The sequence below is a fragment of the Nicotiana tomentosiformis genome, chromosome 11 (assembly GCF_000390325.3).
Source record: "Nicotiana tomentosiformis chromosome 11, ASM39032v3, whole genome shotgun sequence".
Lineage (NCBI taxonomy): Eukaryota > Viridiplantae > Streptophyta > Magnoliopsida > Solanales > Solanaceae > Nicotiana > Nicotiana tomentosiformis.
In genome coordinates this window covers 21,388,334-21,401,556 of record NC_090822.1, presented here as the reverse complement: position 1 = coordinate 21,401,556, position 13,223 = coordinate 21,388,334, and the positions used below count along the sequence as shown (strand labels likewise).

At 35.7% G+C, this 13,223-nt stretch overlaps 1 protein-coding gene across 1 annotated transcript; it reads right to left on the bottom strand.

Annotated features, from left to right (window-relative positions):
• Positions 1-8,368: 8,368 nt before the first annotated feature.
• On the bottom strand, positions 8,369-9,810 carry LOC104102761 (auxin-responsive protein IAA20-like). The gene is made up of 4 exons (XM_009610576.4): positions 9,485-9,810; positions 8,920-9,197; positions 8,714-8,795; positions 8,369-8,612 (listed from the first exon to the last, which is right to left on the bottom strand). Exons 1-4 carry the CDS (start codon positions 9,706-9,708, stop codon positions 8,558-8,560), a joined length of 639 nt encoding a protein of 212 aa, XP_009608871.1. The 5' UTR covers positions 9,709-9,810; the 3' UTR covers positions 8,369-8,557.
• Between the last annotated feature and the right edge of the window lie 3,413 nt (positions 9,811-13,223).

Genomic DNA, 13,223 nt, shown 5'->3' with positions numbered 1-13,223 from the left:
CGGTAATAGCCACAGGCTTCCAATTTCAACATAAATTAGACTATTATTAATTTACCAATAACAAGACAAATTGCACAAAGTATAAAAATAAACACAAGAAAAATCATAACATCACATAAAAATTACCAATGCAACCACTCCACATCATCACATATCATTCCTGACAATAGCCACCTTTATCTCTCTTTTAGCCACCCTTATCACTCCTATAATAGTCTCTCTTATCCCTCAGCCCTGACAATATCAATAGCCACCCTTATCGCTCCTATAGCCACCCTTATCTCTCCTATAGCCACCCTTATCGCTCTTATATCCACCCTTATCACTCCGCCCAGACAATATCCCAATACGCATAACAACAGTGAAATACCTCCCTTATACCCACATAATATCAACAGTGAAATGCCACCCTTATATCCTCAAAATAATAACTCAATTAACACCACAATTTACACGGAATATTATCACGTCAACGTAACAAAATCAATTCATATTACAATTTGCTCAATGGCCACAACCAATTCCAAGGATATAATAAAATTAATTAATTTCATCACATATAGCCCACGGCTCCATGCAATGTATATAAAACCTCAAAATCAATCAACAGAGATAGAAAATAATCAACATAGGGCAACGCCTTCACTAATCCAAATTTAGATAATTATATTAACACTTCTTCTTAAGCTTGCTAAATTAATTATTTGCATTGAAAAAATTCATAATGAAATTAAACTCCAAGAAATATCAAACCATCGAACTCACGGAATTCACATAAATATACAAGTAATAATTACATCGAATTGTCGTATAAAAACAAGTTCAATAAATGTGATTCGAGGTATGACAATTAGATGATTAAATATATGCCAACAATTATCCAATTTACTACACAATATGCCCAAGACTTTAACTCAATAAATTTTGCACATATAAGCCCGGGTACGTACTCGTCACCCCGCGTACACGGCTTTTCACATTTCACAAATGGCATATAAGACTCGATGCCTAAGGGATAATTCTCTCACTCGAGGTTAGGCAAGACACTTACCTTTTTGAAGTTATGTCGATACTCCAAACATCGCTTTTTTGCTTGAATTGACCTTCGGACAGCTCAAATTTATCCAAATTAATTGTACAACTTCATTAAAATTCATGTAAAATAATTCTAGATAATAACACGTCGACTTAAAAATTTATTTCAAAAAGTTAACAAAAGTAGGGGTGGGCATTCGGTTTTCGGTTCGGTATTTCGGTATTCGGTTTATCAATTGTGTATACCAAATAACGTACCAAAGTAGTTCGATACCGTTCGGTATTTCTTTATTTGGTTCGGTACGGTTTCAGTACGGTTTCGGTTTAATACATATTCATGTGTCACGTACTGCTAAGTGCTAAGAGCGTAAGCATTAAGCAAGTAGAAACAAGCCAAATGGCGTACAGGAAGAACAAAGGATCAAGATTTTGCTACACCATCTCCAAGAAAGTCCAAAGCTTTCCAAAAAAACAAATATTTTGCCCCAAAACCAAAGAAAGAATGGAAATTCAGATGCTTCTTTCAATACAAATCAATGATATGCATATGAAGTATATTGAAATAGTCATATGATAAAGGAAATTACAGTTCTTCTCCAAATAAAGAAAATTACAGTTCTTCTTCAAATAAACAAGTATGAACTGTACATATGAGCTAATTAAAATGGTCATATGAGACTCCACGAGTCATGATACAATAAAGACTTTACAGTTCTTCTTCAAAGACAATTCGACAGATCGTAAGTCCCAGTAATAAATTTGAAGTAGCAAATAAGGATATAAAAAATTGAAGGACAACACAAGAGATCTGCACCGATGTCTTTAATCGTCTAAGCTTCCTTTATCTCAACTTGTGAGATTTACTCTCCAACTTATCAGCTAGAAAGCTGCAAAAGATGAAACTCTCAACAGGAATTAAGTATGCATTTAAGCATCAAGGATCCGGTTTTTTCGAAAAATAAAAGCATTGCAACTTAGCTGAGGATGTTTTCCACTAAAAAATTATACTTTTTGAATAAACATCAAAATAAACACACGCCTTAAAGAAAACTGAGTGCAATAACGCATTTTTTAATGCTTCCCATAATGTTAAAACCCAAATACCAATCAACAGATTATACTTTAATTAGTAAAGGAAGAGTTAGCTAGTCATGGATCATGCAGCGGATGCTCATAGGACTGATTTGATGATCATAACAAGGTTCGTGTTGAATGAGCAGAGCAAATACCCTGAATCACGTGGTGACTTCACTATCTTGCTCAACCACATTGTGACGCCGTCTCTATCGCACTCCCAGACCGCAGTCGCAGACGCAGTCACAGGCTCACAAGTCACAGCCGATCTGTTCACTTCTTTCTTAACATTTGAGAGTTGAGAATGGAGAGAAACCTAATTCTAATTCCTATAGTGAAACTAGGAAAAGAGACTAAGAGATTAAGGGAGTTGGGCCTAGTCTTATTGGGCTAGAGATACAAACTTAAAATTTTGGATTGGGCTCGGGCAGTGTAGGACTAGGATAGGAATTAGAAAGCACATAAAATTCTTTAAAAATGCGGTATTTCGGTATATCGAAATTTCAAGATCTTAATACTAAGGACCGTACCGTTATACCGAAATATCGAAAATTTAATACCGAATTATACCGAAATACCGAATTAATTCGGTCCGGTTCGAAATTCGATTTTTCGAATTTTATGCCCACCATTAAACAAAAGTCAACGCGGGGCCCGTCTCTCGAAACCTGATATAATTTTCATGAAATACGAAAACTCATTCCGATACGAGATCAACCATACCAATTTTATCAAATTCCAACAACTCGACCTCCAAATCTTAAATTTTCGTTTTTGGAAGATTTTACAAAAAACTTGATTTTCTCCATTTAAATCCGAATTAAACAATGAATATAACCATGGATTCATGAAATATAATCACTTTAGGATATATAAAACTTACTTGAGTTGAAATCGTGAAGAAATACTCAAATTCGCCCAAGAACCGAACTCTAAAAATTCCAAAACGAAATGGCAAAGTGATTGATTTTTGGTCCTTATGTTTCTGCCCAGTTCCGCTTCTGTGAGCACTGTTCACGCTTCTGAGGATACTATTCACACTTCTGCGGGCACTGTTCATGCTTATGCGCTGCCTCCGCTTCTGCGAGTACTGTTCACGCTTTTGCGATACTGTTCACGCTTCTGCGATCACTGTTCATGTTGCTGCCCAGAAATTCCAGCAACTTTTCTTCAAATCCGAATTGATCCGTTAACCTTGCGGAATCTACCCGAGGTTCTCGAAACCTCAACCAAATATACCAACATGTCCCAAAATACAATATGAACTTAGTCGAAGCTTCAAACCATGCCAAACAACGCCGAAATTACGAATCGTGCATCGAATCGAATTATGAGTTTTCAACTCTTCCAACTTCTATATTTTGCGGTGAAACGTATCAAATCAATCCGGAATGAATTCAAATTTTGCACACAAGTCATAAATAACGAAATGGAGCTATTCAAATTTTCGGAATTGAAATCCGACCTCGTTATCAAAAATTCAACCTTCGGTCGGACTTTTCACAAATCTTCCATTTTCCAACTTTCGCCAAAATGCGTCGAATTATCCTACGGACATCCAAATCCAAATCCGAACATACGCCTCAGTCCGAAATCACCATACGAAACTATTGACATCATAAAAATTTTATTCCGAGGTTGTTTGCTCAAAAGTTAACTCTCCGATCAAATCTTTCCATTTAAGCTTCTAAATAGGAATCGTTCTTTCAATTTAATTCTAAATCTTCCGAAAATCAAACTCGACCATACCCCCCGGTCATAATACATATTACGAATTTACTCGAGACCTTAAGTAACTGAACGGGCATTAATTCTTAAAACGATAAGTTGGGTCGTTACAGGGCCTCTAATTCAATATCCGAACATGCTCCCAAGACCAAAATCACCCTATGGAGCTATTGGAACCGTCGAAACTCCATTCAGGAGTTGTCTTCACATAATTAAAACTACGGTCGATTCCTACGACTTAAACTTCCATTTTAGAGACTATGTGTCCCACTATACTCCGAAAGCAAAAACAAACCCTTCCGCAAGTTACGTAACCACAAAATGAATTAGAGGGAGCAATAAATAGGGGTTCGAGGCTAATACTCTCAAAACGACCGGTCGGGTCGTTACACAGTTAAGTTTTGATTGTGTGACGTACGGTTGTCTAGGTATACACCAAAGTTCGACGGTTCAAAGATATTGAATCTACCGATTGATCGAGTATATCCGACATATGTTCACTATGGAAAATTCAAAGGGAAACCTACTTATCCAAATGCAATTGATCCTTACTTGTGAATCACACAGTTTTTCATGCATATTATTTCGGATAGCCATTTTCCATTCATGTGGGAATTATTTTATTTATTAAATAAAAGAGGGGTGAATGGAGAATGGAGGGGGGAAAATGGAGGATAATAAAAGTTTGGATTGGTTCCTTTTACAAAGGAACTTTGTCCCTCGTTTGATAGGAAGAGGAAAATTCTTGTGCTTATATATAGAAGCACTTCATTTAGCTCTTAAAGAGTTTAGAAGAGAGCAAGCTTCGCGCCGTCGTTATCGTCGCTCGCTAGGCTCCGCTTCGGATTTGGATTTGGTCAATTAATATGATTGATTGATAAAGTTGCACCTGTTGGAACTCAACTTTATTGGCTATAAATAGAGAGGATTGGCCTCATTTTTTAACCATCGAAAATCTGCAAACTCTCCCCTCTTTCTTATGTATTTCTGCATTATTTTGTCAAAGCAAAACGTAAGCATCTAGTGTGATCTGTTCCGCCATTTGAGTTCGCCAAAGTTCTGTGATTTGTAGTACCGCTATAGCAGAATAATTATATTATTCTATCCTGAGAGGAATTAATCTAAAACGTTGGACAACTGTGAGGAGATTAAATTCTTTAAGAACATACAAGAAGTTTACGGACTTAAAATTTTCCATTTCTGTTTTTTTTTATTTAAACTAACGTCTTCTATTTTCTTTTTTTGAACACAGTATAAATCTCTCCTCAAAAGTTCATATAAGAAAACGATAGATCTATAAGCTTTACTTTGAATTTAATACATGAAGCTAACTAAGTATTTAACATTTTTATGGTTCTTTGCCAGATATCACTCAATTACAACTCACTAGTGAGGTCTGGGGAGGGTAGTTTGTACGCAGACCTTACCCCTATCCTGGGGTAGAGAGACTGTTAGGCTGTTTTCGATAGACCCTCGGCTCCCTCCCTCCAAGTATTCCCCACCATGCTCTTGGGTGACTCGAACTCACAACCTCTTGGTTGGAAGTAGAGGGTGCTTACCACTAGAGCAACCCACTAGATATCATTAGAGCACTCAATTTGCCAGATATCACTCAATGGAATCTCCTTTGTTACCACTCAATTAGAGCAGCAAAAATTTCACGATGTATTTTATTTGGACTCTGCTATTTAATTTAGTGCTAGTTTTTAAAATTATTTAATATGTACTCAGTTTCGACAAATATCAGACAAAACACGCTACTCTTTTGGTTGTAGTACAATCGTATTTTCGAATTTATTCAATTGAAGTACAATGCAATGAAGAAGTGAGTCTTGAATTTGAATATGAATAATGCGTTTCAATCAAATGGGTGTCGTTGGAAAAGTTTGGAGATATCAACAAATCATTATTGTTGCAAGCTTGATGAAGTAGGATTTAAATTTGGAATATAAAAAGTGAGTTTAAATAAAGTTGGTGTTGTTGAAAAAGGCTGAAAACATTGGCAAATCAAAATGAGTTTGTTAGTTGTTATTATTTTGATAAATTGATTATTGTGATTTGTTTTTTATATTATTTGAAACTTATTTTAAAATCTTAGTTCATTGGGAGTAGATTTGGATATGGATTTTTGAAATGCAAAAAACAAGTTGATGTTGCTCACCAAAATTGTTACTTGAACTTCATCCAAGGTGGAGCGAGAATTTGATGTTTATATGTACTGAACACCGAATCCCTACCTGGTCATAGTTACTAGGTTAGCAATTAAATAGTTATTAATAAATTTTCTAATAAATCTATTTTAGAAATAAATCTAATACAAATACAAGATCTAAACGACATCTGTTGTTATTGTAGATTTTCTATTATAAATTCAAAATTTTAAAAAAAGTTACTGGATTTGTCCGAACTACTGATACACTCCCTCCACCCCTTACTTAAGAGAGAAATTCAAAAATAGCTAGATTTACAAGTGGTCATTCAAAAATAGCCATAATTTCAACAGTAATCGAAATTTAGCCACTTTTCATGTAAAGATAAATCTGAACGAAAACACTATTCAAAATCCGAAAAATACTCCAGCATAATATGCTGAAAGTTCATACACATGTGCTCCAATCTCCAGTATATTATGCTAGAACTTTCCGTGTTGCAGTAAAATAGTGGCTATTTTTCAATGACTTTGCCAACACTGGCTATTTTTGAATGACCAATCCGAAAACTGGCTAACCCGTGCTATTTTTACCTTACTTAAGCCATATATGCCTTATGTTCGGTCATGTACGTTACATTGTAACATTAGACAAGAATTTTGTCATTTCATGCTCATACTCTGAAATTGTTCCAAAGTGGCTAAAATTTTAAAAAATTTATGTACCTACGGCATGGCTTAAATAGAGGTCCTAAAAAGTGCTATTTGTGCACTTTGACAGTTGGAATTTCTGAGCTTGCTGGTTAGCCAATAGGTAAGGCCTAAACGGCCCACTTGGCTGAAAATGGGCATCATTCTACTGGATCAATTAGGACGCTCATAGTGTTCGACAGCCGGCCCATCACTATGATAATTCCCAATGCAATCATTTTTGGTAATTATACTTGGGAAAATAATATTGTATAACCGTTCTTAAGATAATAATCAAAAAATAAATATTTTTTGTATATTATTTATGTATATATACAAAAAAAAAATTATACACTTTTATGGATAAATAGTTTCAACTAAAAGTCATCTTTCCCATTATACTTTGAAATGAGAACACAAAAATGACATTTATATAGAAATATTCGGTCGTTCTCTTATCTTTTCCACAATATCTTTTAAATCATTCAATAAACAAAAAGAAAAAGAAAACGGAAAACTCTCAATACAAGTATTCTATTTTTCTTGCGACTTTAGTGAAATTATTTGAACTCAAATCATTCTCTTTCTTATGTTTATATTAATGCAGAAAAGGTAGGTAACCAAATTTCGTTAAGAAATTAAAATTTGTTTTCTCATTATTACTTCTAAGAATGAGTTATTGGTTATTCTACTTATCTCACACTACTTATATTTGCTTAGTTTTAAAAAAATATTTACAAGTATTTAAATGCTCGAATCCATGGTTCGTCTAATTGACAATATGCCTAGTAAGTTTTCTGAATAAACCAAAGAAGGGTAAACATTTCGTCAACTCTATGATTGTGAACTCTCCAAGATTTGTAAAAAGCTCAAAATCCGTTGGGTTTCAATGCCGATACGAATATCGGGCGGAAAAACAAAAAAAAAAAGAGCTAGAAATCCTTCTGTTTGCCTTTGGCAGCAGTTTATCTTAAACTTTTACCGTTTCAAAATTCAGTAGGCAAAAATTACTTTTAGCCCGCCGGCAAAACTATTTATATCTAATAACTGCAAAAACTATTTATATCTAATAACTGCAAAAATATGATATAACATTTATATATTTTTTGTATACACCATATATATATATATATATATATATATATATATATATATATATATATATATATATATATATATATATGCTATTACATTAGAAATAGTTATACAATGTCATTTACACTATCTATTTTGATACCATTATATATATATATGCTATTATTTTAGGAACGGTAATACAATGTCATTTATACTATCTATTTTGATAGACCGAATATCAAATTACTCCTTCCGTTCATTTTTACTTGTCCACTATTCTAAAAAAAAAAATTCGCTTTTATTTATCCACTTTTGCATATCAAGAAGAAAATAATTTAGTTTTTCTGTTTTACCCTCAACATTAATTACTCATTCCAAATCATTTTTCAAATTCATTAATATTATACACTAACTAATATGGATATTATAGTAAATTATATACTTTATTTATTATTTATTATTTTAAAAGGGTATGCAAAGTCAACTAAAAGTAAACTGAGGGAGTATTATACTAAAATGAAGGGGCAAAAGTAAAACAAGTTAATGTCTGCAAAAAATATCTCTTTGGGGAAAAACTGTCTAGCATTTCTATAATAGACTATATCTATTTCTCTCTTCTTTTTTTGATTTTGTTGAACTTAAGAGTACGTCATAAGATAGTTCTTCAAAATATCTACACAAAATAGTCAAAAATTCTATTTGAGATACATTTTTCTAGACATCAAAAGGTAAAAGAGAGAACATAAAAGATTAAAAGAAATAGGGAAGAGAAGATTAAGATATTCCATTAGGTAGTTCCATTAATCAATAATCTTCATCTCTAACCAATTTTAGCCGCTGCACTGACACGACAAAAGTTCTGCAAAAAATAAAATGTTTCCAAATTATTATTTAATTAAAAAAAGAATACACACAAACAAAAAAATATTCAACAAAAAAATGATTAAATTTTATACATACCTCCAGGGTACATCACCAGCAAGAAGCCAATCACCTTCGTTATCTTGATAAGTAAGTTCATACGTATCACCATTTTCTTTACCTGTATAAAATCAATTAATTTAGCAAATTTTCCCCAATAAAACAGAAATTAAAAAAAACTCCAAATTTGGAAAATGGAATTAGCTAAAATAAGTAAAATTGCAAACTTAATTTATCGTACTTACTTTTTCCAAACATGGCAATTAAGGTGTCAGTGAGTGTCCCATAAGATTGAAAAAGACTCAAGTCAATCTTTCTTGCTATTCCAACTCCTTCCATTTTCACTTTCACGTACTTAGAATTTGATCTTCTGCCACCACCACCACTGCCACCGCCATCGCCGCCGTTCTCCACCGTGACATAGTTCATTGCACCGCCGGTACGGCGGATATGGTGGCAGAGCTTCTTCCTCAAAGAATTAACCGGTGGCCACCCCACCACCCCTTCTTCATCCCCATCCTTTCTGTTCATTCAATTGAAACAATGTCAACAATTTCTTGAAATCATTATAGAATACATAACAAAAACAATAATAATAAGAGCCGGATTTAAGATTAAATCTATTAACATTGAATCCGTTTTACTTTTCTATGTTATGAGTTTATAATATAATATTTGTTAGAATTTTAGTAATTTTTCTCATATATCAATAATGCGGGCTCAATAACCTATTACTTCGTGTTATTCTCAAATAATTAAAATCATAATGGACTAGAAGTAGAAAAAATGCTATTAAAAATTTAAAAATACCTTTGAGGTTCATTGTGATCATTAGCTTTGTCCCAAACAAGCAAAGGCAAAGTTTGAAGAACTTGAACATTTTCATCTACAACATCAAAAACTTGACTCGAGCTACATTTCTTGGTGTTGTTCAACTTGAAATTTCCACTCAAAGACTCAATTTTTACGTCATCAAAATCACACCCTTTTGCTGAATTGCTACATAAAGCAAGCCCCAATTGAAGTTCCATCATATTATCCAAGAAAATTTCAGTTTCTTAACACAATGTATGAGAAGAAAATTAGTCTTTTAGTATCCTAATATATATGTTGTGAAATGAACTAAACAGTTGCTATATATGTGTGTGTATATATAAATTATACTATATGTACTCTACTACCCCCTATACACCCACCCACCCCACCTACCAACAAAACAGAGGGGACATGGAGAGATGGAGGGGTGGGACAAAGAAGTGAAGAAGGGACAAGAGTTTCTCAAGTGTGTCTCTATCATTGCTATACTTTTAGCCGACCCAAATTATCACACTAAGAATCCTTTTTTGAGCAGACAATAAGTCATTTATTAGTATTAAATATGTTGCATAATCGTACACGCATTCAATGCGCGTGCATGCATGCCACCCCTCACTTCCCCTTTTTATAGGAAACATTTTATAACTCTTTTTGTTATGGTGTACAATTTCATAAGAGAAAGTAAAGGCATGCCTTCCTATTTTGGGTTTAACTAAAAAAATACTTCATCTAATTATAAATTATTCATAATGAGTAAAATTAATAGCATTAAAAAGTAAGATAATAACTTGCTATAATATGTTGAATAACAGTATTAATAATGTAAAGGGATCTTAATATGATGTTAGTACATAGTACGTACTCTATACGGTTAAAATCGAGCCCATTCAATTTTTCTATCTGACCGGGACCAGGGAGGGAATGACTTGGAAGACGATGAGATCGAATCAGTTCTACTAAAGAAATTTGGAGAAACCCTATCGAAAGGAGCAATGATATGGTACCATAATTTGCCGCCTAATTCCATCGATTCTTTCGCCATGCTTGCAGACTCCTTCGTAAAGGCACATGCCAGAGCAATAAAGGTTGCGACTAGGAAGTCGGACCTCTTCAAGGTGAAATCAAGAGACAACGAAATGTTGAGGGAATTCATATCTCGGTTCCAGATGGAACGCATGGAACTACCACCGGTCACAGACGATTGGGTTGTTCAAGCCTTTACTCAAGGTTTGAACAAATGAAGTTCGGTGGCATCACGACAGCTAAAGCAGAATTTAATTGAATATCCAGTGGTAACCTGGGTCGATGTACATAATCGGCACCAGTCAAAGATCAGGGTCGAGGATGATCAATTGGGGACCCCTTCCGGTTCCGTTTATCCAAACATGCCTGTCGACAGAACTCAAAGGGATATCGATAGAGAACCCCGGTTGAACAGAGATCGGTATCAACCATAGAACGTAGATCGTAGAAACAGCGGCCAGGACGCAATCCCATCCGAAATGATCGAATGAATGATCGAGGACAGAGCTCTCGAGGGCTTATGAGCAAAAGTGGCTTCGATAAACATGCTGATCCCACAGAAGAACCACGATTATCAGAATACAACTTCAGCATCGACACATCAGGTATTGTGTCAGTTATTGGGAGAATCAAAGATACTAGATGGACCAGGCCCCTACAAACTGATCCATACCAAAGAAATCCCAATCAAATATGCAAATATCATGGTACACATGGTCATAGAACCGAAGACTGCAGACAACTAAGGGAGGAGGTGGCCCGTCTATTCAACGAGGGTCACCTTCGAGAATTCTTGAGCGATCGAGCTAAAAACCATTTCAGAGACATGGATGCAAATAGGAAAAACGAGCAGGAAGAACCATAACACGTGATTCACATGATCGTTGGTAGGGTCGATATTCCACAAGGGCCCGTGTTCAAACGCACTAAAGTATCAATCACCAGGAAAAAACGAACTCAAGACTATGTGCCAGAAGACACTTTATCATTCAATGATGCGGAAGCAGAAGGGGTCTCTCAACCCCACAATGATGCTTTGGTAATCTCTATCCTTATGGATAAAATTCAGGTTAAACGTGTTTTAATTGATCCAGGAAGCTCGGCCAATATTATTTGATCGAGAGTCGTGGAGAAGCTCGGCATACAAAATCAGATCATACCCGCAGCATTGATTCTCAAGGGCTTCAACATGGCGAGTGAAACAACTAAAGGTGAAATCATCCTACCAGTAAATGTAGCCGAAAATATTCAAGAAACAAAGTTCCATGTGATCGAGGGTGATATGAGATACAACGCACTGCTCGAAAGACCCTGGATTCACAACATGAGGGCGGTCCCCTCAACCCTTCACCAAATGATGAAGTTCCCAACACCGGATGGAGTAAAAAAGGTGTATGGGGAACAACATACTGCCAAAGAAATGTTCGCGGTCGACGAAGTAACACCGGTATCAGCGCTTTCGTCAACAAAGGGATCGGGAGTCCAAAGGAAAACAGAAAGCTAAATAGCAACCACAGCTACCAGCCTCGACTCAGTCGGGGAAGCAGGGAACGGACGAGGACGATGACTACTGGATCCCTCGATCCTTCATAATCCCCGAGGATTCCGATGCCACCAAATCGACAGTCGAGGAATTGGAGCAAGTCATACTGATCGAGCATCTACTCGATCAAAAGGTATACCTGGGCACGGGGTTAACCCCCGAGCTCAGGGAAAAACTCATTAAATTTCTTATCAATAATATGGATTATTTTGCTTGGTCCCACCTAGATATGACAGGGGATCCCGCCGGAGATCACTACACATCGACTGAGCTTGGACCCAAAGTTCTGCCCGATAAAACAAAAGAGAAGGCCCCAGTCCGAGATAAAACATGCATTCATCAAGGACGAGTTAACCAAACTTCTCAAAATAGGATCCATTCGGGAGGTAAAATATCCCGAATGGTTAACAAACGTAGTCGTAGTCCCTAAAAAGGAAAATAAACTTAGAATGTGCATAGCCTATAAAGATTTAAACAAAGCATGTCCAAAAGACTTTTTTCCTCTACCAAATATCGATCGCATGATCGATGCCACGATCGGTCACGAGATCCTTAGTTTTCTCGATGCCTTCTCCGGGTACAATCAAATACAAATGAACTTGGAGGATCAGGAAAAGACTTTGATCATCACTATGTACAGTACCTATTGTTATAATGTAATGCCGTTTGGTTTAAAAAATGCTGGTGCCACTTATCAACGCTTAGTAAATCAAATGTTCGAAGAACAAATAGGTAAATCAATGGAGGTTTATATTGACGATATGCTAGTTAAGTCCCTGCGAGCAGAGGACCATTTGACACATTTGCAGGAGACCTTCGATATACTAAGAAAATACAACATGAAGCTCAACCCGGATAAATGTGCATTCAGGGTCGGCTCGAGCAAGTTCCCCGGCTTTATGGTATCAAATCAGGGGATCAAAATCAACTCCGATAAGATCAAGGCAATCGAAGACATCACAGTCGGGGACAATGTTAAGGCTATACAAAGATTAATAGAGCGCATAGCCGCCCTACGCCGATTCATCTCGAGGTCTTCAGATAGAAGTCACAGGTTCTTCTTACTGCTCAAAAAGAAGAAAAGTTTTGTATGGACCCCGGAATTCCAACGAGCATTGGAAGAATTAAAGCGGTACCTCTCGAACCCGCCACTGCTTCATACCCCGA